Genomic DNA, 27,390 nt, shown 5'->3' with positions numbered 1-27,390 from the left:
TATCAATGAATTTATTAAATATATTTTGGAAACTGTAAAGGTTTCTTGTAGAGTCTTGTAGTAGCTATAAACAAATGCAAATTACATAATTACATAGTTACATAGTAGGTTAGGTTAAAAAAAGACATAATTCCATCAAGTTCAACCACTAGGGAAATGAACATATCCCAGATTAAAAACCCTATAAGACATAGTTGGTCCAGAGGAAGGCAAACAAAAATACCCTGGTACAATTCACTTCAACAGAGGAAAAATCTTCATTCCTGATTCCATGAGGCAATCGGATGTTCCCTGGATTAACAGCCACTGTTATTTTTACTTTAAATCCTTAATATTCAGTTATATTCTGTGCTTCTAGAAAAGCATCCAGCTTTTTCTTAAAGCAATCTATAGTAGTTGCAGAAACTACTTCCTGAGGGAGCTGATTCCACATTTTCACAGACCTTACAGTGAAGAATCCCTTCCTTATCCGGAGCTTAAACTTCTTTTCCTCCAGACACAAAGAGTGCCCTATTAGTCTTTGTAATGATCTCAAAGTGAATAACGGGGAAGAGAGTTCTCTATATGGATAGTTTATATAATAATAAAGGGTGATCATATCCTCCCTTAAGCGTCTTTTCTCAAGGGAGAATAGATTGAGTTCAGCTAATCTATCCTCATAGCCGAGCTCCTCCATTCCTTTTATTAATTTAGTTGCCGTTCTCTGCACTCTCTCCAATTCAGCAATGTCCTTTTTGTGAACTGGTGCCCAAAACTGGACTGCATATTCCAGGTGTGGTCTGACCAATGCTTTGTACAGGGGCAGGATAATTTCACCATCTCTGCAGTCTATCCTTTTAATACAAGAAAGTACTTTGCTAGCTTTAGATGTTGCAGCTTGGCATTGCGTGATGTTATTAAGTCTATGATCTACCAGAACCCCCAGATCCTTTTTTATTTCTGACTCCCCCAAATGTATTTCCCCCAGACAGTATGAAGCATGCATGTTGTTAGCTCCCAAGTGCATAATTTTACATTTATCTATATTTAATGTCATTTGCCACTTGGCTGCCCAATCATACAGTACATCCAGGTCTGCTTGTAGATTATAGACATCCTGTATGGATTTAACTCCATTACATAGTTTGGTGTCATTTGCAAACACAGAAATGGTACTTTTAATCCCAAACTCTAAACTCTAAAGGTCCCAACACTGAACCCTGGGGTACACCACTAATAACCTTAGACCATTCAGAGTATGAATCATTAAGTACAACTCTCTGGATGCGATCTTTAAGCCAGTTCTCTATCCATTTACAGATTGACGTTTCTAAATCTATCGACCCTAACTTGCATATTAACCGTCTGTGGTGTACAGTGTCAAATGCTTTAGCAAAGTCCAAGTACACTATATCAACTGCTATTCCACTGTCTACCTGTTTACTTACTTCCTCATAAAAAGAGAGTAAATTTGTTTGACAACTTCTGTCTTTCTTGAAGCCATGCTGACTATCACTAATATTATTATTTTCTAGCAGAAACTCCTCTATGTGGTTCTTTATCAAACTCTCTAAGACCTTTCCACTTATGGACGTTAAACTAACAGGTCTGTAGTTACCTGGTAATGACTTTGCTCCCTTTTTGAAGATAGGAACCACATTGGCCTTACACTAATCCATCGGTACCTTGCCAGTGACTAAACAGTCTCTAAAAATTAGAAATAATGGCTTTGAAATAACAGAGCTCAGCTCTCTAAAGACATGTGGATGTAATGCATCAGGTCCTGGTGCTTTGTCAACCTTAACCAGCTGTTTCTCAATCATATCAAATCTGAGCCATTGTGACTCATATAAAGCAGTGACATTTTTAATATGAATTTGGACTTGAGCTCTGCTGTTTTCCTTTGTGTACACAGAGTTAAAAAAAGTGTTTAGTAAATCTGCCTTTTCTTAATCCCCAGTTACCAACCCAGGGACATCCTTTAAGAGACCTATATGCTCAGATCTGGTCTTTTTGCTAATAATATATTTAAAACATTTTTTGGGGTTCGTTTTGTGCATTTTATCTCCTTTTTTCATCTTTTGTTATATTTTATAGGTATTTTATATCTTTATAGGTTTCAAATGATGAAGGTGATCCTTTATTTTTATATTTTTGGAATGCCCCTTTCTTGTTCCTTATGGCTTTTTTAACATCAGCTGTGAGCCACATAGGTTTGTGTGTTATTCAACCCCCACATTCAACTTTACTCATAATGCCTCAACCTCATCACTTGTTCCAGCCGCAATTTCTTCTCCCAAATTCACTTTTAGATCACTTCTCACATATAGACAGACACCACCACCCTTTCGTTTGACTCTGTCTTTCCGAAAGAGAGTATACCCAGGAATATTGACAGCCCCGTCATGCGAAGAACAAAGCCAGGATTCAGCAATAGCAACTAAGTCAAAATCCTCCTCATTAAGACTTCCAAATCCCCTATCTTGTTTGCTAGACTCCTAGCATTGGTGAACAGGCTCTTTAAACCATTGCTGCTTTTGCCATCATTGCCAAATCATTTTGTTGTTCAGTACAACAAGTATTGCACAATCCAATATTTGTTTGTAACATGGGAAGCTCTTTACAATTATCCATAATCCTCCCCCCAACTATCCCCAATCCACCCTCCACTAGTGTCTGACCCCTGACTAACCTTTCCTGCCACCTTATTTAACTGTCCCACCCCCCTCTGTCCTAGTTTAAATATCCCTCCACCATTCCCCTAAATCTTTCCCCAGCACAGCAGACCCCCTTTCATTTAGGTGCAAACCATCTCTGGTATACAGGTTGTACCCCAATGAAAAGTCAGCCCAGTGCTCTATGAACCCAAACCCTTCTCTTCTACACCAGGACTTAAGCCATGCTGCTAAATTGATAGTATTGATAGTATTAAAATTAGATGTAAATTAGGAGATTAAGTACTACAGGGAACAATTATATCATGTGCAAAGTTTAGTAACTCATAGTAAAAATAAAGTAATTCTTATCTAGACAGGTACTATAGGTAAACCAAAAGTAAATAAAAATATAGTTATTTTGTATCAAGAATATTTGGTGTGCAATGTAGTTACCACTAGTAATAGACATATAAATAAATATATATGTACAGTCTCAAAGACATACCCAAAAATCTGCTTTTGATTCCTGCTTTTATTACGTCTTGTTCTCATGTAAAAACCCTTCTTGCTTATCCCTAAATTTGCATGTTGCCACGACCTGACTGTATGACATAATTTCCTTCTTCTTCTCCTTTACAGCCCAGGTAAATACTGTATATTGAGCTCTCGCATATGTAGTCTAATATTTAGGTCTTGAAGCTTTAGTTTAGTGTCAGATACAACCAATTTACCACGTGACACCCAAAAAAAACAAAAAAACAAATAAGGTCTCAGCATCCCTGCAATACAGTGAAAACCATGTGGGTGCATCCTAAATGGAGCACAAGCAGAAGTTCATTCAGTGCCAGCAATCACATGGGAACCCATAATTGCTGGGTATCCTGGAAACCAAAGCTAAACTGTGCATACAATCAGGCAGGTAGCAGGGATTATCACAGAAGGGACATTGCCTGATCAAAAATGTTTAAGTTTTCCAGTTGTTTACTAACCACATACATTACAAGCTGCAGCATGTCAGATAAACCAGCCACATTTCCTAGATAAAATACACCCAGCTTCATATAACCTTTTTCCTCCCTTCTTTGCCCACTCTTTTATACTGACATCCACCCAATAAAGCAGTCTGATGTTTGCATAACAATAAGATCTAGTTCAATTCTTGCGTCAGTGATGAGGGCTCTGAAGAGGAGTAATGAGGCAGGATACGAGATGTTTTCACCACTCTGCTGGCCTTTCCCTCCATCCAAGATTTTTCTGCATTGCATTGAGAAGCAAAGAGAGACAGTGACTTTCCTCCACTTTACAACCTAGCATTATATGAATGAACACTGAAATAGGATATTTATTGAAAACAGAAAGATTTTAATTCACAATCTCATTAGCGTATGGCTGGGGGGAGAGAGTGCAAAATAAAATATATTAACAGATTAAATCTAGTTTTACTACATTGAAATAATCCCAAATTCTGATTTAGGTAAGATTGTCTGCTTGCCTGACCACTCATATTCAAGAAAATTCTAAATATATTTATGGACTAGCTTTAAAAATGAAAATGGTCTAACAGGCTTTTTGCACACATTGTTGAACTATAGGTATCTAATACTGTAAAATCATAATAAAATGTGTCATAGCTCAATCATATAAATGTAATTACCACCCTGCTTTTGTTAGCAATTAAAACAATGCCATAAATACCTCCAAGGTTGCAGTAAATATTTTTCATTCTTTGTCCTAACTTTTTTTTATGTTACTTGCATCAGTTTCCTTAATTCATATTTGTGTCACTGGCAGGAACCGGTTTGCCTAGATTTAGTATTGAACAAGCAGTTCAGCACTGCTTCTTAATCAAATGTGAGAATCTAAAGCTAAAATCGATAAATTTATATATTTTTGTAACGTGTTTGTTGTGTAACTTATCTAATTGCATATCAGCCTAATTTAATGAAAAATGGTTTCAGCAAAACATTCTTAAAACATTCTTAAAGACATATCAAAAGCTGTTGATATGTCTTCAGCAAGATAGTCAGTGGGTTGACCTCTGTAGGGTTTTCTAATGAACTGCTATAGTTTATCGTATTATTAAAACAGGTTGACAATCGAAAATCCGGCAACCTCTGGACCCGAGGAATGCCGGATTTTGGAAAATTCCTTTTTTTTTTATATTCACCTCCACCCACATGCCAGCCTTCCTCTCGCAGCACCCATGGACATCTGGCACATGTCCAGAGAGCAGGCAGCAATGACATGACATTTCCACTTTCTGCCTTGGTGTTTATTGTGAAGCTTTTTAATTCTAAACGTTTTGTCATGCTGCACCTGATCTCCTGCTCAACAGCATAGCTAGGTCATAATACCAGAATAGGAAGTTTTTATTTAAGTCTATGTCCCTGCTGGAGAAGTATTATTAGTTCTAGTAACATTTGTTTCCTGTTTAGACGGTAATGGTAAATCCAATGTTTAAAAAAAAAAAAACATGTTCTTTTAACAGCTAGCTAAATGTGGACATGTCCTTTGAATTTAGATACAGTTTATTTTGTTGGTTGTACCTCTAGGACAGGAAGTAAAGGATAATCTCCAGATTGAAATACAAAATCATTTTGGCTTCATGTACATTTTACCAGTAGTGACTGTTGTGTTTCCAGAACATGCAAGAGAATTTATATGATTTGAAGTATTCTAAAACATCAGTATATTATTACTGTTACTCAAAAAGCATTTTTTTAAATATACCTTTTGTACAACGCTACGCTATGCAGTTATCACAAACTGACTCTTCACAAGTAGGTTTGTCCATTTTCACATAATAAAGCTGAACTAAACCCACTTTACCAGGGGTCAGCAACCTTTACTATCAAAAGAGCCATTTTGCCTCCTCTTCCACTGAAGAAAAATAGCCTGGAGCCGCAAAACATAACACAGTTTATAAACTTTTAAAAGTTTTAATATTTCTTTAATTTTACCTGTTACAACAAGTGTGCATGTGTAGGCCTACTTTGAAATAAATTAAACACTGAACTATGCCCCTGGAAGCCTCCAGCTTCTAACGTATCATCCTGTTACATTAGAAGCTGGAGGCTTCTAACGTAACAGGGTAGATTTTTTTGATGGGCAGAGTTCTTTATGTTCTGACGATGCCTTAGCAATGAAATTTTAAGGGGTGTTAGCCACAGGTGTCCCTCATTTGCAGCTTTAATTTTGTTCACCTGTACCCCCCAATCTTGAGTAATTGGGGTTCAGGTGCTAGAAGCCTCCAGCAATGTGTAACAGGGTAGATTATTTTGATGGGCAGAGTTCTTTATTTTCTGACGATGCCTTAGCGATTCAATTGTAGGTGGTGTTAGCCATAAGGTCACCTGTACCGCCTCCCCCCCGTTCCAGAGAAATTGGGGTTCAGATGCTAGATGCTTCCAGCAATGTGTAACAGGATAGATTTTTTTGATAGGCAGAGTATTTATGAATTTTTAGGAGGTGTTAGCCACAGGTGTCCTGTATTTGCACCTCAAATTTTTTTCACCTGTCCCCCCGTTTCCAGATAAATTGGGGTTTAGGTGCTAGAAGCCTCCAACAATGTGTAACAGGGTAGGGGTTTTTTGATGGGTGGAGTTTTTAGGAGGTGTTAGCCACAGGTGTCCCCCACTTGCACCTCTAATTTTGTTAACCTGTACCCCCTTCCTGTTCCAGAGAAATTGGGGTTCAGGTGCCTCCAGCAATGTGTAACGGTAGATTTTTTTTGATGGGCAGAGTTCTTTATGTTCTGATGATAGCCTAACAATTAAATTTTAGGGGGTGTTAGTCACAGGTGTCCCCCACTTGCACCTACATTTTTGGTTTTGTACATCTCCCCATTTCAGAGGAATTGGGGTTCAAAGGAGGGGGATGTCATTGTACACACCCATTTGTACACACCCCGTGGTAGATTTATTTCACTGGTAGATTTTTTTCATTAGAACACCGGATAGGGAATCCCCCTCCTCCGCAGTGTCTTGGGAGGAAGGGGATCCCCCATCAAAGATCTCCCCGCGGCAGCCGAAGGGAGCCACAACAAGGAGGCTGAAGAGCCGCAGGTTGCAGACCCCTGCACTATACTCATCTGTCCCCATGCCATCGCAGGCACCACCACCTTTTTTATCTTTAGCCATCTTGATTGGCCAAACCAGAATGACGTAACTACTGCCCAGGCGTGTGGTAGTGCATTCATTACTGTCGGTCACAGGGAAACCTGGGATGTGTCAGGTGTCCCAGGCAATAAAATGTTGATTTTGACAGTAGGGAGTGGTCAGGCAGGTGAGTGCGTTCCCTTTCACTAATACTTTAGAACCATTCTGGTTTTAAAAAGGGTATCCTAAGCCAAGATTGGTTTTGGAGTGTAGAAGTGTTAAAATATGTCCTGTTTAATGCTGTGTGTGCCCACTGTGTGGTTTCTCATCCACTCAGTTATTCCTGGTCACTGTAACTAGTACAGAAAGATATGGAAGGTCTAAATGTTGTGGTTGTTATTAGAACAGAAGAGGGGAAATGCAGAAGAATTTATGCCTGTTTATAGGTATTTTAGAGTTACCAAACATTTTCAGCATTCTTTTTGGAGCCCAAAAATGCAACCCCCAAACACACTCTAATGTGTACTGGCACATTGTAATGAGTTGAGATTTCAAACAACAGCTTTTAAAGGCTTATTTTAACACTGGGGAAACAGTCCATGCAAACTTAGCCTAAATATAAACACTGTTTACTTGTGTAAATGTAAAAAATGTAAGTTTTCACGTAAACATTCATATATTTTATCATAACACGTTAAATAGAGGCATAATGAGGCTTTTCATGCTGTGATCTAATTCAGCTTTGTCAACAAAATTTAAGGAATTGTGGGTTGGGAACATTATGCTGCAACATAATTATAACCATTAGAATGAAATTACTCATAGAGAGTTACATAAGAGTCCTACTAGTACTGCCTGAGGATTAGGAGGGCTGTAGTCACATTACTTAATATCAACATTAATGAGTAACTATCTGAGAAAGCCGCTCTTAGGACTTTGACTTGCTAACAAAGCAGAGTGCTATAATGTCTTGTAGTGTATTCTGGCAACCGGTAAAGGACTATGTCTACTCAGATTCAGCATCCTCTGACTTATCTAGAACAAAACAGCATTCAAGATCTCTGGGCGATCTGATGAGACAGGGAAAAACACGCAGTTTAGGAGTTTCACTGGGAACCTATATAATCACTTCCAGGTATTTATGTGCGATACTGATTAATAATTCCATCTGTACACAAACGATAAGTTGTAGTTTAATATGTGTCTGTAATATTTCTTACTAAGGAAAATTTCAAACTTCATATAAAAGCACTTAGTGGCTTGGGATATCATAGTGTTTCCCTTAAACAAGTAAAGCACAGCATTTTATAGGGTGTGTATTATTTCAGGTTTATAATATCTGGTAAAGTAATGACATTTGTTAATAGTTAAATTTTAGTAGAATACTATGTGTTATATAAATTAGGTGTATTTTGGTACGTACAAACAATTGGAAGAGCATTAAAAAAGGACTTATCTATACATATATGATATATATTTATATATATATATATATATATATATATATATATTATACAGTACACATTAGTGGCAGATTTTATTCTTGGCACAAGCAATTTATTTATGATTTTGCTTTGTTAGAAACGTCTTTGTTTGTACATCTATAGATAGGGTTAAAATAAGTTCAATTGGACTTAAACAATGCCAGTTGAACCTGCTCATATGGATTCTTGGAGTGGGGTTATTGTGTCACTATGTAGGCATATATTACACCATCCTCTATATGGTACATTGTCTGATTCATTGTACTGCTATTTGACATTTTGTGTTAGTATTATCTATCATATATATATATATATATATATATATATATATATACACACACACACACACATATTCTGCATTTTGTATTTATATTGTCTGGCTCAAGATGTGTAAATACATTTTTGTTTAATTAATTTAAAAAAAGTTTACAGAAACGATAATTTATACTGAAATGAATACACAATTAGCCCAGCAAAGAGTTTGCAAAATATGAAACTGTGTATGTGGGGTTACTACTATATATCTCAACAAGCTACATGGCGGTGTGTGTAAGTGTCATTTACCTGAAAATAGATTCAAAAAGACTATTTGGCCCCCTTCTTGGAGCATGCTGCCAACCCCAAACACGCCACAGCTGGAAACTCAGGAATGTAAATTCTCCTTTGAGGTAAATTTGTGTGGAACAAATGGAAAGGATATTTCTAAACAATAAAAGTAGCGAGCTGTATTACTGTTTTAGCTCATCAGCTACTAAATCATGAGTGTTATTGTTGGGAAACTACAGTTACCTTTTTTAGTACTCTAAATCAGAATCAAAATATAACTTTTTGAAATAGCAATAAAAGCAATATTTATAGTAAATGCTTAAAACATAGCTCTTATAAATAGTTATAAATAATGAAAATGTAAATGCTATATTTATTGTTTAGATCAACTCATTTTTTAGTATTTGATGCTAATATTCTATATATCTTACAGTACAAATATTTTAAAAGTGTGTTATTTACCTATCCCAATACCATCCATCTGAAATGGTTTATATGATATTTAAAACCATGTTCAAAGCTGATAACATGATATACTGATATAAGTTTACACGTTCCTTAGAGAAAGATATTTCTGTGGCTTTTTGTGGATTTTTTGTGTATGCGGTACAAAACATGCCATAGTCCCATGACCCAGTGCAAATCCCGAGGATATTCAACGTTTCCCATGTGAAAGCCCTATTTAAGCAACACAGGGGTCAGTGACACCTCATGTCAGGTCCAGTTAAACAAATAAAAGCAATGCAGCTCACTGAATACACATTTAGTGATCAAAAACACTAGTAACAAAGAACCCAAATAGCTAAACTAGAAATCTTTTTAGAGAATAAAGGCAATGTCAGAACTATACTCCTGTAGTCCTACGTAGGTGAAGCAAAATAATGGGGTATACTTTTATGTTGGGGGGACTAGTTGCAGGATTACACTAAAAGTGCTAAGAAATCATGTCAATTGAGGCATATGGATTGAACTTCAGATGCTTTCACTACGAACCTATCCTCCCTCAGTACGACTTATCTGGATAAGGAGAGTTTACAAAAGATTACACCTTTTCCTACTCAGAAGGGGAGAAAGTAATTGTAGATAATTAGCATTTGTTCACATGGGACCAAATAGATATTTTTTTGGAGTTGGAGTGAGCAAAACTCCTGCTGTAGTGTTGCTTCATTATGTGGTGTTGCTTTCTCATTTTAATGGAGGAGTACTATTAGTACTATTAGTAAATACTATTAGTCCTTGGCACATGCTATCAGCATAAATAAACATTGCATGTAAAGCCAAAACAATTTTTAGTGTATGGTAGGATGGAGAAGAGCTGAAGATTGAATTGTTGTCCATTTCGCCTAGGGTGAATCTTACCCTCTTTATTTGTCTTGATTAGAGATGAGTGAATCAAAGCTGATGAAGTTGAATTCAATACGAATTTCAGGAAAAATTTGATTCGCAACAAATCCGAATTTCCTTGTGATTCGTGGTAACGAATCGCAATTTTTCCTAAACTGGCGGCTACACATGTGAAGAAATGGGGCAAGGAACTCTGGTAAGGCAGGATGACCCATAATGCCATGCATGCAGCCAATCAGCAGCCAGCCAGCCCTGTGATGTCACAGCCCTATAGATAGCCTCAGCCATCTTAGATTAAGACATTTTACAGCGTTCTGAGTGCAGGGAGAGACGTGTGCAGGCGCTAGGGAGAGTGATAGCAAAAACCTAATTGTGAGAAAAAACTCACAAAACGATTTATAAGTGCAGGGAAAGGATAGGAAGGAATCATTTCACAGCATCTTAGTGCAGGGAGAGACGTCGGAAGGCGCTAGGGACAGTGCTAGAAAAGCGATTTACAGGGAAAGTGCAGGGAAAGATTATTTGGGGATCCAAATAGCCATTATACAGCTCTGTCATTCCATATCCAGAAAAATATATACACAGTTCACTGTTGCAGGTATTTGTAGTGAAAGCATTCAGTGGCTTATTTCTGTACAAAAAGAAAAATATATACATACTTCACTGTTGCAGTTATTTGTGGTGAAAGCGTTTAGTGGCCTATTTCAGTACAAAAAGAAAAATATATACGCACTTCACTGTTGCAGTTATTTGTGGTGAAAGCGTTTAGTGGCCTATTTCAGTAGAAAAAGAAAAATATATACGTAGTTCACTGTTGCAGTTATTTATGGTGAAAGCATTTAGTGACATATTTAGGTACAAAAAGAAAAATATGTACGCAGTTCACTGTTGCAGTTATTTATAGTGAAAGCAATTAGTGACATATTTAGGTACAAAAAGAAAAATATGTACGCTGTAAACTGTTGCAGTTATTTGTGGTAAAACCATTTAGTGGCCTATTTCTGTACAAAAATAAAAATAAATTTGTCGCTTTTAGGTGTGTTTTAATTTGCTTTTATTTTATTTAGTTTAAGTAAAAGTATGTCAGACAGAGAAGTGGCAGGCCATGCCTGAGGAGTGGCAGAGGCCTAAATGTTTTTGGTGCAGGCAGAGGTCACAGCAGGGTAAGGGGGCGTGTCAGCAGGAGTTGCAGCGAGAGGCCTGAGCTCCCGGTGTCATCTAGCGGTCATGTCTTGACCATCAACACAGCTATTCTTGATTGGTTAATCGGTCATCCACTTCATCCCAAGTGACATCAGACACCCCCAGCCAAGAGTCGGTGGGTTCCTCAGACACAACCCTTAGTTGGCATGGCCCTCACCTGTCCTCAACCTGCATCTGTCCTTTGCTGTTCCCTCAGTCACAGAAGTATTGTGTGCTGTGGGCTCAGCTCCACTATACAGTGTGGACGAGCTAGTAGAGGACAGTCAGCAGCTACTGCTCAGCCAAAATCTGGAGGAGACATCCACTGCTTCCTCCGCCAGGCAGTGATGAGGAGTGTGGCGTGGGAGGTGGTGTTGCGAGCGGTCAGGCTCCTGACCCATAGACCGTTGAGGAGGACATCAGTGATGTGCATACACTACTTGATGATGATGAACCTGATCGCACTTGGGAGCTGGGTGAAGAAGGGGCTTCATCATCATCAGGAGAAGAGGGTGGCAGCTTGCCCGTGAGGCAGCGGCTGAGCCAGCAAGGTGGTAGCATGGCTGGTAGTCAGCAGGTTGGCAGCAAGGGGAGGTCGGGAGCCAAACGTGCCCGGGGTAGACCACCTACTTTGCAGCAGCCTACCTGCCCGGCAAGTAGTGGTGCAGGAGTTCACGGAGGCAGCGGCGGTAGCAGTCAGTCAGTGTGGAGTGTTGGGGGAAAAATCACCTACTCGGCGATGTGGCAGTTTTTTTTTAAGCCGCCGGAGGAGGTTAACATGGCCATATGTAGAATATGTGGGCAGAAGGTGAAGCATGGCCAGGGCACCACGGCCCTGCCTCATTATATGCAGTGTCACCATAAAGTGGCCTGGGAGAACAGTGGCTCCGATGTGGTGGTCCAGCCTGGCGCAGCAACCGCTGCATCACCCAGTGCAACGCACCGGCTTTCAGGCAGTCAAGGCTCCACCACTTCAGCCGAGCCGAGGTGGAGAGTCCCAAACCGTCCTTTCTTTGTGAAAAAGGCAGTACCAGCCCTGCACAAACATGTAGAACAGAAGGTGGGCCAGTCCTTGAGCCTGTCAATGTCTGCCAAAGTGCAGGGCAGCGCCAACAAATGGAGCTGTAACTACGGTCAGGAACAATACATGTCCTTTACGGCCCACTGGGTGAATGTGATTCCTGCACAGCCACACCAGCAACTTGGCCAGGTGACACCCCTTCCGCCTCCAAGTTCTCACGCCACTGGTCCTGCAACAATGTCTGCCTCTGCCTCCTCATCCTCCACCATGTCCCCAGCCTCCACTGCAGGGACAATTCACAGTGCCCCTCCAGCATACCACATGTGCAGGGCGGTGTCACGCTGTTTTGCACCTGGTTTGCCTGGGCGAGTCACACAGGGGAGGAACTGCTCTGTGTGATTCATCAAGAAATCGAATCATGGCTTTCTCCGCGACAACTCAAAATTGGAACCATGGTGACCGACAACAGGAAGAGCATTGTGTCGGCACTGCGTCAGGGAAGGCTGAGCCATGCGCCCTGCATGGCACACGTCTTCAATCTGGTTGTCAAGTGGTTCCTGAAGTCTTCCACCCATGTGCAAGACATCATAAAAATGGCCAGGAAACTTTGCATGCAGTTCAGCAACTCGTACACTGCAAAGCACACCCTCCTTGAGCTGCAGCGGCAGAACGCCATCGCCCAACATAGGCTGATATGCGACATTTCCACCCGTTGGAATTCCACCCTTCATATGTTGGACTGACTATACAGACAGAGAAAGGCCATCAACGAATTCTTGATGATCCAAGCTGATAGGAGTACTCCCATGTGTAACTTCGATGTCAGCCAGGGCCAGCTCATGTGTGACACCTGCTGTTTGCTCAGGCCCTTTGAGGAGACCACGGCTATGGGATGAACAACGTCATTCCACTGCTTCATGTCCTGGAACAGATGCTGGTAAATCTGGCTGGTCGGGACTGGAGACGTGGCGCCTAGATCGCACGGCCACATGAGCCCTGTGGGGGCTGAACTGGAGGAGGACATTGGAGCAATGGCAATGTATAACGAAATGGGTGGTTTTTCTACTCAGGTGACAGGAGAGGAGGAGCAGGAGCAGCCAGAGGAGCAAGAGGGATATGAGGAAGACGAGGCAGAGGACCCAGACACACCGTGGCAGTATGCAGTGGAAATAAAAGCAGGGAGTCCCTCTGAGTCACTTGCAGAAATGGCCCGCTGCATGCTCACTTGCTTGCGCAGTGACAGCCAAATTGTGACCATTCGGCAGAGGGATGACTTCTGGCTCTCCACCTTGTTAGACCCTTGCTACCGGTTCAAAATGGGGGCCTTTTTTACTCCCGCTGAGAGGGAGGACAAACTGAACTACTACAGAGACATCCTATGTAGTCATTCGGCCGCTGCCTATCTGCGCCATCGTCCATCCTCTCGCAGGTCTGACCGGGGGGGGCCCTCTGCACTCATGTTCCACTGCCATGGCTGCTGGGGAGGGGTGGGGTGGCAGGAGCAGTACCAGCTCCATCAGTCTAGAGTCGCTGATGAGCTGCTTTCTTCACCCGCATAGTGAAGAAAATACTGACCAGCACCTAGACATAAAGCAGAACCTGAACCAGCAGGTGGTGGCATACTTGGAGTGCACTCGGCCAAACTGGATTTATGGCCGCAACTGGCCGAGTTTTCCCTGGAAAAGCTGTCCTGCCCGGCCAGTAGTGTGGCACAGAACGGGTGTTTAGTCCGACGGGGGCCATAGATGATCCATGCAGCCTGACCCAAACCTTGACAAAAGAAACCGATTTCTTCTGGCTACCTGCCTCAGCTACTACTCTGATGCTGCCACCTGCCTGATGCCACACATCAGATGCCAAGTGCTCCTTCTTTCACCCACCTTCGTCAGCGGGTACTGGTATTGCCACCCACCACCCCACTCTGTCACCGGGTCACTTTGTGGTCTCCTGCTGCTGCTAATGCCATCTCCAAACTATGTCACCTTGCCACTCTGTGGTCTCCTGATGCTGCTGCCATCTGCACACTATGTCACCTTGCCACTCTGTGGTCTCCTGATGCTGCTGCTGCCATCTCCACACTATATCACCTTGCCGCTCTGTGGTCTCCTGATGCTGCTTCCACCTCCATACTATGTCATTGTGCCACTCTGTGGCCTCCTGATGGTGTTGTCACCTCCACACTATGTCATTGTGCAACTCTGTGGCCTCCTGATGCTGTCGCCACCTCCACACTATGTCATTGTGCAACTCTGTGGTCTCCTGATGCTGTTGCCACCTCCAGACTCTGTCATTGTGCCACTCTGTAGCCTCCTGATGCTGCCGCCACCTCCAGGTTCGGTCAATTGTGCCACTCTGTGGCCTACTGATTCTGCTGCCAACTCCACACTCTGTCATTGTACCACTTTGTGGCCTCCGCCTGATGCTGCTGCTGCTGCCTCCACCTCAGTCACCCTCTCCACTCTGTCAGGGGCCTCCACTTGCGGTTAATAGAACAGGTTCTGTGGACATCTAATTGGAATCATGGTGTAAAAGGAGTGGGCTTCTTCTTGATGCTAACATGGACCTGTAAGGCTGAGTTCATACTTAAATTATTTGGTCACTTTTGGCCCCGTGACTGCCCAAATAATTAAAGTGTGCAGTGATTCTAATAGTGACGCCTGTCATCTGCATGTCATACTGACTCACAGTATTATTTCACTACCACAGCAGACTCCCAATGTGTGTTACTGCAAGGCACAGCGTTCTACACCACTATCAAGTCTCTCTGCAGCCCGCAAATAAATTTGGATCGAAGCAAATCTTTTCTGAAAATTTAGCGAACAAGCCGAATCGAAATTTCGAGAAATTCGCTCATCTCTAGTCTTGATGTAAACAGTGAGCCTGATTTAATCAAGCTCTCCAAGACTGCAGAAGATTATTATGAGAGGATTTGAGTGATCCATCAAACCTAGAATAGCATTTGCCAGTTAGTGATTTTTAAGAAATCCATTCCAGTTTTTCTGGATCACCCAGGTTCTCCCATAATAGTCCATCATGTCCAGCCTTGGAGAGCTTTAATACATTAGGCCCAGTGTGTAAAAGAATGCCCCTAACCTGTAACCTATCACAAATCCTAAAACTAATGCTAACACTGTACCATGCAAAGAATTCCACATTTCTGGCAGCAGGAAGTATTCCAGGTAATTATTATGAATATGGAGGAGCATGTGTTTCAGTTCACTATGGGACAATTAGGAAGTACTTTTACTGTTTCAAGGCGGCTTGGAGTGTAATTCAAGCCCCATGTAAGCTCCAAAAGACCAGATATTAGACAGAGCTTTCTTCCTTCTATCCTATCTATCCTAACACTTGGCTTAACCCTGAAAACTAACACTTAATCTCTTATATATAGTACAGTTTTGGAAAAATTTTCAGTTCAGTAACTTAAAAACTTTGGAAATGAGGAACAAATATTTATGACAGAAGTAATATATTTATATTGCAATGAGCTTGCAGTTATTTGATAAGCTCTAAAACATAATTTATTACAAATCCTGCAAATAAATCTATTCTATGGAAATTCACTGAGATAAGGATGTTTACCATATTTTTCGCCCCATAAGACGCTCCGGAATATAAGACGCACCCAATTTTAAAGGAGGAAAATCTAGAAAAAAAAGATTCTGAAAGATTATTCCCCTTCTGATCCCTCATGTGCCATTCATACCGGTATTCCCCTTCTGATCACTCATGTGCCATTCAAATTCCCTTTCTGATCACTCTGTGTCATTCAAAATTCCTTTCTGATCACTCTGTGTCATTCAAATTCCCCTTCTGATCACTCTGTGCTTTTTTTCCACTGTACGGCAGTTAGGACAGGGAACAGCAGGTGGCGCTGTGCCAGCTTCTTTCGCTCTGCTTTACAGACAGGAGAACACACGTGCTGCTGCCAGAGAGAAGAGGAGACAGACGCTGCTGCAACCAGAGACACACGCAGGATCGGGTATCGGGTGAGTATATTATTTTAGTTGTTTTATCACACCTTTGTCGTATAGGACGCACTAACTTTTCCCCCCCAGTTTTGGGGAAGAAAAAGTGCGTCTTATACTGCAAAAAATACGGTATTTACCAATAAGCATTTACCTAATATTCAAGCAGCAATATACCTGTTGAATGTAAAATGCATTGAAACTTCATGCCTGAATTAATTATTATCTTCACCTTTTAAAAACTTAACACTAATCTGGAGTATGCAAAGTGAACATAATAAACAAAACAATTTAGTTACATTCATTAAAATATGATAAAATGAGCAGTATAGCCAAGAATAAGGCTAAAGTTGTATGCAAATCTGATTTTTTTTTTAATATTTAGCTTTACCCTGTCTCTCTCACCCAACTATTATCCCTGTTATAAAGCTGCCTATTGTATTAGAACCAGTAAAATGACATGGTAAGGTAGTGTGTGTCTAACCTGGACTGTTACAGGAAAAGTTGAGATTATCATATAACCTTAGCTGATTATATCCCAGCAGTTACTGAATCACTTTGACACATGGGGCCTAATTTATTAAAGTTCTCCAAGACTGGAGGAGATCTGCTTTCATCGGTGAAGCTGGATGATCCATCAATCCTGAAATGGATCTGGTTTGGAATCGAAAACATTTGCTAACAAATATCCATCCCAAGTCCATTCCAGATTTGCTGGATCAGCCAGGCTCACTGATGAAAGTGGATCTTCTCCAATGTTGGAAAACTTTAATAAATTAGGCCCATGGAATTCACGGACAGTATAAAATACGTTTTTATACTTTTATATAAGAATCAAGTCATCAGTTTAAATCTGTGTCCACCAAGCGGGGGGCTTGTTAATGTTTTTTCCCAGTTCAAAAAATAAGCAAAAAGCCTCAATGTCATAGAACAATGTGTTGGTCTGCTTAGCTGCACTTGCAGTCTTCTGTTAGGTTGTGAATTTCAGTTCTTTAAGCAGATAATAACATAGCTGCAACCCACTCTGCACAGGTCAAAAACTTTGTCATTGTTGGGCAAAGCCTCTGAAAAAGAGGTCACCCAGCACTAATATTCTGGATTGCCAGGCTCTGAAGGCTGAACAGTTAATTCAACCTTACATCCCATGGATATTGTTTGGAAACACCTATTTATTTCCTTTACATCATTGACCCAGGCAATCCAACAGATGGCTCTATCCCTAAATTTGTTCCTCGCGAGGCATTAAAGCATACTTTGCAATTAGGTCTGTGTGCTCTCCTTTCCTACATTCACTGTGCAGATTGGCAACAGGAATAAAAGAAGTAACTATAGGATGGAGGGATTTTGGTAGGCCCTCAATTTGCAAAGGTTTGGTAAATTAAAAGTAGATTTTCCAAACATGTATGGTCAGTTTGTAATATGTACGATGAGCATTAGTCTTTGGTGGATCTGAAGAAGATTGTTCATGCAGATGGATAATATTGTGTACAGTAATCATAATACCATACAGCTGTAATAACAGGACTTGTGATAGTATGATATTAATTCTTTTGTTATTGATACATCTTATCAAATTTTTCCAGTAAGAAAATAAAGGCCCGTGCTCCTCCTCCACCTCAGCCCACTCCAAAACCTTACATGGAGCATACATCATCTACTGATTCAGATGGCATAGGAAACCAAAGCACAGAAGAATCAAAAGAAAATCTCTTGCATCGGAAGGTGGATATCACAGTATGTTTACCTGATGGGCAGGAAAAAACTCTCAATGTAGATGGAAGGTAGGTTAAAATTTGTATTTAACTTTGCGACAACTACTTTACAGTAGTAGCACTTTTTCTGTAGTTACCTAAATTGCTTAATCTGTGTATTTGTTTATTTACTTTCTTTTGTTACTATTTAGTGCTCAGATAAAGTAACCAAACCAAAAAAAAACATGTTTTTAGGTGTTATAATCTGGCTGTATTTGTCAGCTTGCCCTCTATTGTGTTATTACACTGACTTGAGTGTGCATGATAGGAGTTTACTTCTCTGGTTGCATACTTGTTCCAGGTCTGTTACATACTATGTTGTAAAATCAATCTGGATGACCAGCCTGTACTTTTAATAGGAAGTCAGCAGATGTATCCTCCATAATTTTTGCCCTCACGGTGGAAAAACTATCAACCCCTTTTTGGCCTCTGCAGCAAAAAAGTAAATTGCATCTATCACCTTGATTTCTTCTATTGTGCCTGGCTGTCCCATAGACAGCTTGGTGTTTGTTACCTCTACTGCTCTGCATATATCGATTCTTTTTCAAAATCAGATTATTAAAGCAAAACTGCAGACAAACAGCTAAATACACTAATGAAATACATATTCAAGAGTCACTTTACTTTCCCAAGAGTATTGTATTTCTTTCCATACAGTTATGAGATTTGCACAGATTTTCCAGCAGCTCTAAAGCCATCTACACGTCAGTTTTTTTTGTTGTTGCTGGAAACCATCTTTAGTGATGGTGTCCACCAACATTAGGGAAACAAAGTGTTGTACACACAGTTCTGTTTAGTTCTATAAGGAGGGACTGGGAGAAGACAAGTGTGAGAGAAATCACTAAATCATGTTGAAGGAATTCTGTTCACACACTAGAGTTTCGCCTGAGATAAATCACTATTATTTGTCTCCTGTGACAGTTATTAACTACCTGAGCGTTACACTGAGGTCTAGATTTCTGTACCAAAAGTGATCCACTGTTTTTCATGAATTTTTTTTTTTTAATTGTAGACCTGTAACTTACCAGAAATATGTCCGAACAAGGGTTCTAGTAGATATCATGAATATAAAAAATGTTTGAAACACACAATCATGTAAAAAAAAAAAAACTTTTAATAAAATTAAAGGAAATTAGGCGAAGATCAGCAAAGGTAAGATAAGACACAGTGTTACACACTAGCCATCCAGGGAATAACTGGCAATTTTTAAAACTTTGATTCTGTATTTATTGGGGTTTGTTTTGAATTATTTTGTATTTGATAGGATACGGGAGTTTGTATCCAATCCAATACAAAATAAGAATTTGAATTTGCAAGTTATTTACTTTTATTTTATTTTTTTTTTTATTTTTTGTATTGGATTGGATACTGGAGTTTGTATTCAATCCAATACAAAATGAGCGTTTGAATTTACCAGTTATGTACTTTGTATTAATTTTATATTATTTTGTATTGGATTGGATACGCAAGTTGGTATCCAATCAAATACAAAATATAAATTTGAATTTACAAGTTATTTACTTTTATTTTATTTTTTTTTATTTTTTGTATTGGATTGGATACAGGAGTTTGTATTCAATCCAATACAAAATGACAGTTTGAATTTACCAATTACAAACTTTGTATTTATTTGAATTATTTTGTATTGGATTGAATACAGTAGTTTGTATTGAATCCAATACAAAATGACTGAATGAGTTTCTATTTGAATTTCCCGCACACGCGCCGACGTCATCACGCACGCAGAAGCCTTCCGTTTTTTTTTTTCTCTGCCGGACGGCTTCTCGTTTCAGAGATTATCCGGCGCTGGAAGAAGAAGGACGTGGACGATCAGCGGGACCAGGTAAGATGCCGGGCGGCGAAACACAAGATACCGGCCGGCATCTTACCGGTCCCGCTGGCACCTGACGCTGGAGAGGGAGATCGACGGACGACGATGGACGGAGGACGACGCTGGAATAGGAAAAAGATGCTGGAATAGGAAAACGACGCTGGATGTGCACAGCGGGACCATGGAGGTAAAGATGTGACAAAAATACGGGCTTAACCATCCTAGCCATTTTTTTTTGCCCGTACGAAGGTCAGGCTTAACGGCTAGGTGGTTAAGCATGTGTATCCAAAATAAGAGTCACAAAAGAATGACCTAATGATAACCTTATCTTTTTGCCTCATCTCCCCATTGTCCAATCAGCAGGGCATGGGAATGTTTTTAATCCAAGTTGTATTACTGTTATAGTGAAAATTGTGAATCTGCCTTGGCTGTGTGGCAGGGGTATCTGGAACTCAACACTGTCAAAGAATTACAAATCCTTTGACAAATCAAATAGTTCTTATATACATTTAGGTCAATATAAATTGGACAGAGACAAATTTTGTTTCTGTACATTAACACATTAATGTGTTACACATTACATACACACATAATTTTAAATGAAACAACTTAGATGCAGTTGAACTGTAGACTTTCAGCTTTAATTCAGTGGGTTTAACAAAAAGATTGCAAAAACACGTGAGGAACTTAAGCCTTTTTTTAACACAATCACTTCATTTCAGGGGCTCAAAAGTAATTGAACAAATTTAAAAGCTGAAAATGAAATGTTCATTTCTAATACTTGGTTGAAAGCTCTTTGCTTGCAATGACAGCCTGTAGTCTTGAACTCATGGACATCACCAGATGCTGGGTTTCCTCCTTTTTATTGTTCTGCCAGGCGTTTACTGCAGCAGCTTTTATTTGCTGTTTGTGGGCCTTTCTGTCCGAAGTTTAGTCTTCAACAAGTGAAATGCATGCTTAATTGGGTTCAGATCAGGTGACTGACTTGGCCATTCAAGAATATTCCACTTCTTTGCTTCAATAAACTCCTGGGTTGCTTTGGCTGTGTGTTTTGGGTCATTGTCCATCTGTATTATAAAACGCCTCCAAATCAATTTGACTGTATTTAGCTGAATTTGAGCAGACAGTATGTCTCTGAACATCTCAGAATTCATTCGGCTGCTTCTGTCCTGTGTCACATCATGGATAAACACTAGTGTCCCAGTGCCACTGGCAGCCATGCTCGCCCATGCCTTCACACTGCCTCTGCCATGTTTTGGAGATGATGTGGTATGCTTTGGATCATGAGCTGTTCCGCCCCTTCTCCATACTTTTTTCTTGCCATCATTCTGGTAAAGGTTGATCTTGGTTTCATCTGTCCACAGAATGTTTTTCCAGAACTGTGCTGGCAAAGTCCAATCTAGCCTTTCTATTTTTGAGGCTTATGAGTGACTTACACCTTGCAGTGCACCCTCTGTATTTACTTTCATGCAGTCTTCTCTTTATGGTAGACTTGGATATCGATACGACTACCTCCTGGAAAGTGTTGTTCACTTGGTTGGCTGTTGTGAAGGGGTTTCTCCTCACCATGGAAATGATTCTGCGATCATCCACCACTGTTGCCTTCCGTGGACGTCCGGGTCTTTTGGCGTTGCTGAGTTAACTAGTGCTTTCTTTCTTTCTCATGATGTACCAAACTGTAGATTTTGCCACTCCTAATATTATAACAATTTCCTGAATGGTTTTTTTCTGTTTTTGCAGCTTAAGAATGGCTTGTTTCACCTGCATGGAGAGCTCCTTTGACTGCATATTGTCTGTTAACAGCTAAATCTTCCACATACAAGCACCCCCCCTCAAATTAACTCCAGGCCTTTTATCTGCTTAATTGATAATGACATAACAAAGGAATTGTCCACATCAGCCCATGAAATAGCATTTAAGTCAATTGTCCAATTACATTTGAGCCTCTGAAATGAAATGATTGTGTAAAAAAAAAAGGCTTTAGTTCCTCTCATTTTTTGCAATCTTTTTGTTCAACCCACTAAATTAAAGCTAAAAGTCTTCAGTTAAACTGCATCTGAGTTGTTTCATTTAAAATTTATTGTGGTAATGTACAGAACCCAAATTAGAAAAAAGTTGTCTCTGTTCAAATATTTATGGACCTAACTGTATGTATTTCAACTGTTTATCCAGCTACTAGTAGGAAGGTCAGAAAAATTATTAATATGGTACAAATAATTGGTAGTTTGCCAAGTTTTTAAATTGGGAGGGACTTTAAGGACACAATACAACTAAGAGGACCTAATAATTTTTAGCTGTGTCTCTGTATGGGACATCATTTTTTATTACAACACATCCTTACACTACATTTGTCACCTAGACAAATAACATACTTTGGTACAATGCTTTAAAAATACTTTCCTAATTAGTTGCTTATGCAATCCATATTATGGGTGCTACTCTTGATATGACACCACACCTTGTTTCATATTGTAATATGTTATAGTTTTAAATGATTATCTAGAATTTATAATCACCAGTCTACATCAACAGCACATGCCATTTTACTGGAAAAAAATAATGCTGGGAAATTCAGCTAGTCATATTTAGGTACAACATAACAATTGTTAAGCTGTCATGCTGAGTGTGTTGTGCCTAATAATGTAAAAATTCCTACTTTTAATTACTGGATTGTTTTTGGTAGAAAAATACATCAGAAATAAAATTATTTGATTTTTTTTTAAATGTCCAAAACCTGTGTTTACCTTTAATGAGGTGTGAAACCTAGTACAATCCCAAGGATTTAAAAGTGGAACTAAACCTCACTATACTCACCATGATAGGGCACCTTCTTCTCCTTCAAGATATGATCTTCAGCTATCTTGATTGGCCAGCCTGTGATGATGTAATTCCTGCTTAGGAGTTCATGCAGTCCTGCAAGTGCAGGGGAAGCTGGGATTGCTGAGTATCCTGGCCATTTGTTGTGTTTAAATAGTCCCCAGAGTGCTCAGGGAAGTAAGAGTACCTACTACAGAAGAGACATTGCCTGTCTTTTTCTGCAATAATTGCTCTGCCCAATCCAGGGTTTTTAAAAGTGGAATTTACCCTAGGAAAATTACCAAACTGTGGGCAGGCTGGATCTTACAGAAGGGACATGTCCTGTGTCTTCTGCAATAATAAAAAAAAAAACTTTCATTACTTTCTGGAGAGTGTTGTTCACTTGATTGGCTGTTGTGAAGGGGTTTCTCCTCACCATGGAAATGGTTCTGCGATCATCCACCACTGTTGTCTTCCGTGGACGTCCAGGTCTTTGGACGTTGCTGAGTTCACCAGTGCTTTGTTTCTTTCTCATGATGTACCAAACTGTAGATTTTGCTACTCCTAATATTGTAGCAATTTCCTGGATGTTTTTTTTTTCTGTTTTTGTAGCTTAAGAATGGCTTGTTTCACCTGCATTAAGAGCTCCTTTGACCGCATGATGTCTGTTCACAGCAAAATCTTCCACATACAACCCCCCCTCAAATCAACTCCAGGCCTTTTATCTGCTTAATTGATAATTGCATAACAAGAGAATTGCCCACACCAGCCCATGAAATAGCCTTTAAGTCAATTGTTCAATTACTTTTGAGCCCCTGAAATGAAGCGATTGTGTAAAAAAAAAAAAGTCTTTAGTTCCTCTCATTTTTATGCAATCTTTTTGTTCAACCCACTGAATAAAAAGCTAAAAGTCTGCAGTTCAACTGCATCTGAGTTGTTTCATTTAAATTTTTTTGTGGTAATGTACAGAACCCAAATTAGAAAAAAGTTGTCTCTGTCCAAATATTTATGGACCTAACTATGTATTTCAACTGTTTATCTAGCTACTAGTAGGAAGGTCACCTTACATCTAGCACAAGTAAGAAAAATTATTAATACGGTACAAATAATTGGCAGTTTGCTAAGTTTTTAAATTGGGAGGGACTTTAAGGACACAATACAACTAAGAGGACCTAATATATTTTAGCTGTGTCTCTGTATAGGACATCATTTTTTATTACAACACATCCTTACACTATATTTGTCACCTAGACAAATAACATACTTTGGTACAATGCTTTAAAAATAGTTTCCTAATTAGTTTCTTATGCAATCCATATTATGGGTGCTACTCTTGATATGACACCACACCTTGTTTCATATTGTAATATGTTATAGTTTTAAATGATTATCTAGAATTTATAATCACCAGTCTACATCAACAGCACATGTCATTTTGCTGGAAAAAATGAATTCTGGGAAATTCAGCTAGTCTTATATTTTAATACAACATAACAGATGTTAAGCTGGCATCCTGAGTGTGTTGTGCCTAATAATGTAAAAATTCCTATTTTTAATTACTGGATTTTTTTTGGTAGAAAAATACATCAGAAATAAAATTATTTGATTTTTTTTCAAATATCCAAAACCTGTGTTTACCTTTAATGTGGTGTGAAAACTAGTACAATCCCAAGGATTTTAAAGTGGAACTAAACCTCACTACTCCCCGTGATATCCTGGCCATTTGTTGTGTTTAAAAGGTCCCCTCAGAGTGCTCAGGGAGTACCTATTACAGAACAGACATTGCCTGTCTTTTTCTGCAATAATTGCCCTGCCCAATCTAGGGTTTTTAAAAGCGGAATTTACCCTAACAAAAATTAACAAATTGTGGGCAGGCTGGATCTTACAGAAGGGACATGCTGTGTCTCTTCTGCGATAATAAAAAAATGTCATTACTTACATTTTTTTAAACTAAACTTACCTCTCCTGATTCCTTTGTGGTTCTGATATCTTCACCTATTCCTGCTTCAGGTTTGGTATATCCGGCCATCTTGGTTGGCCATGCTAAAATTATTTAAATCCCATGCATGCTCTAAGTAAGTTTTTTTATTCCTGGCAGCCAACTATAATGGGGTCTGACACTGACCTGTGCATGCACAGTTAAGTGTGCATTAAAAAATGTGAGCCACCAGGTAAGTTTGTTTTGAAATATAGCCTATTGTTTTTGACATAAAGAACCTGCCTGCCCACATTATTTTTCTCTTTTTTAAGTTAAGTTCCATGTTTTTAAATTCCTTGTCATTTTAATGGTTTTCATACACATGGGCAGACCTTTGGAAATTCAAACAATGTATGCTCATTTTTACCTTCCATATGCTCTATATAGAAAAAAAGCAACCAAGCATGTTTTAAAATAAAAACTGTCATATTTACAGCTGTAACTATAATCATAATTTAGGATGGGAAAAAAACACAGCCAACGCATGGCAATATGAAAGGCAATAATTTTACAAACACATTAAAAATAATCTGAATTGAAATGCTGCAACAGTTTTATTTGACAACTAATTCAGTAGTATACCATGGTTGTTGTAAAAATTAAAATGCTCAGAGGTCTTTATTTTCTGGTCTTAGTTTCGAGTATCATCTTGTGAATAATGGAAGTAGCTCTAAGAGACTGATTACAGGGTATTGCTAAGAATAGCTAGCAGACGTATCAAGATTTTAATCGCAAAGTTTAGTTGTATCTTAGTCTGTGGTACTGTGGTGTAAGAAGCAGAATAACCATATTAGCCATTGAAGGTTGAAAAAATTTTACATTTCAAGAATGTAAAATAGCGAAGACAGTTTTAACAATTTTGGCTATCTTTTTTTTAAGTAGGTACAATACACTAAACATATTTGGAATTTATTACTTTAAAATTTTATATTTAGGTATATTGTTACCCAGGCACCTATTTATTGGAGGTAGTTTTTTTGATGATCGACAATTTCAGCAAAACAGTTGATTTTTAGTTGATTTGTCTATCTATAAAATAGATACTAAAATTTCTTTAACAATTTAACTTAAAATTATGGTTTAAAGTTTTCCTGGCTCTACAGATTTTCTGGCAGTGGGGGGTGTAGTCTACTAAAAACAGTTAGTACTTATCTAACCCTACTAAGATTGTGATCAGATTTTTGCTGCAAAAACTGACCTATTACTAAGACCTGTTTACCATTTTTGCTTTTTTTTTTTTTCAGTAAAGCTGTGATGGACTTCTTGGTGGACCTGTGCATCCAACACCACTTGAATCCTGCTCAGCACACTCTAGAAGCACGTTCAGGAGCATCACAGCAACCATTTCTATTAAGGCCAAACACTCTTATTGGAACTTTGGATTTGCAAACAATTTTTCTGAAAGAGAAAGTGACAGAAGCAAAAGTTAGAAAACCAGCCCCCAAGATTCCTGAGGTTAGAAGTACTAAAAAGTACTTAAGTAAATACCTTTGCTCCTGTGAATGATTCCAAACAATTTTAGAATGTTCCTAATCTATAAACACATGTTTTCCCTCAATGTCACTTATTTTTATGTTCTTTACTTTGTACAATGTTTAATTCAAACATTGAAAAGAACTCTCATATTACAACTGCAAATGCACATTAAAAACACTGTTCACTTTGAGATAAAACTTACTGAACTATACAAAGAAGAAATAAAATGCCCAAGGTTTGAAGACCACTTCAAAATCTCAAGTCACAGAAACGGTAACCTAGACTGTTACCTACATTTTGTGCAGGGTAGCTTGTGTTTTTGACATCAGCATTGTAAGAAATGATGCTTTTCTTTGCAATTGCTAAAAACTAATAGCAGAGAACTTAAGGGATCTTTTAAGCACTGCTTAGTTACAGTAAAATTCAATAATAACCACTTGTCCAGATCCCTTTCTGTCATGGTGCCACAGGGCAGGTTGGTGGACCCTCTGTGTCACCAGCCCAATTCGCAGAGACATGCACAGGGCGCAAAGTCTAAGCAACAGCCTGGTCTTCTTCAGACCCTCTAGAGGTGGGGATGTTACACTGTGGGCTGTTGCCAGGTTGTGGCCCCCGTGCCAACAGGCTGGTGACTGCTGACAGACACGAATAAAGCGTGGTGCAAGAACGAGAGACAGGAGCGTGGTCAGACAAGCCAAAGGTCAGGGCAGGCGGCGATCAGGAGTAGTCAAGGGTTAAGCCGTAGTCAGTACACGAGAGAATCAGGAACAGGATACAGGGGTAGGAGCAACTAAAACCTGGGAACAGAGACAAAGGGAACTTTTTGCTCAGGCAACTACCTGTTACCAGTCATTTCCTTTTATAGAGAAGGTAATGTGGCAAATGGGAATCACATGACCAGCAAGTAAAAGAACCCACCACTAGAGGGAGTTCTGGATCAGAGGCGGCTCAGGTGGTGTTTACACTTTTGCCAGCAGAGGGAGTGCTTCTGTGGAATATTCTGGTTCTCTGGGGTAAAGGGACAGCTGTCAGAGGATCACATGACTGAGACCAGGAAGTGACCAGCGGACTGGATTCCTGAACAGGGCTGCTGCTACTGCTGGCTGCAGAGGAATGTGAGGTGGGTGACAGAGATGAAGGCACAGATCCCCTGGCCCTGCTGGGATCTGTGACACTTTCACACAATAAATCTTAACCCCAGAGGATTGATGAACAACCCCTAAAAAACATTTGAAGGTAACCCTTCTATTGTGTCAAATAAGAAATATCCTTGTTCACTA

At 39.5% G+C, this 27,390-nt stretch overlaps 1 protein-coding gene across 4 annotated transcripts in view; it reads left to right on the top strand.

The window, feature by feature from the left end:
* The window catches only part of COBL (cordon-bleu WH2 repeat protein), a 241,175-nt gene that overhangs the window by 49,150 nt on the left and 164,635 nt on the right, over window positions 1-27,390 (top strand). For 3 of the 4 annotated variants that reach the window (XM_072412123.1, XM_072412122.1, XM_072412125.1), the window contains exons 1-3: window positions 7,690-7,868; window positions 17,862-18,059; window positions 25,879-26,089. In XM_072412123.1, the coding sequence (XP_072268224.1) occupies window positions 7,699-7,868; window positions 17,862-18,059; window positions 25,879-26,089 (579 nt within the window). In that variant the 5' untranslated portion in view covers window positions 7,690-7,698. Of the gene's footprint in view, window positions 1-7,689; window positions 7,869-17,861; window positions 18,060-25,878; window positions 26,090-27,390 lie in introns of those variants that run through there. The other variant, XM_072412124.1, reaches the window with a different exon arrangement.

Source organism: Pyxicephalus adspersus, chromosome 5, assembly GCF_032062135.1.
Source record: "Pyxicephalus adspersus chromosome 5, UCB_Pads_2.0, whole genome shotgun sequence".
Lineage (NCBI taxonomy): Eukaryota > Metazoa > Chordata > Amphibia > Anura > Pyxicephalidae > Pyxicephalus > Pyxicephalus adspersus.
This window is presented reverse-complemented; position numbering and strand designations above follow the sequence as displayed.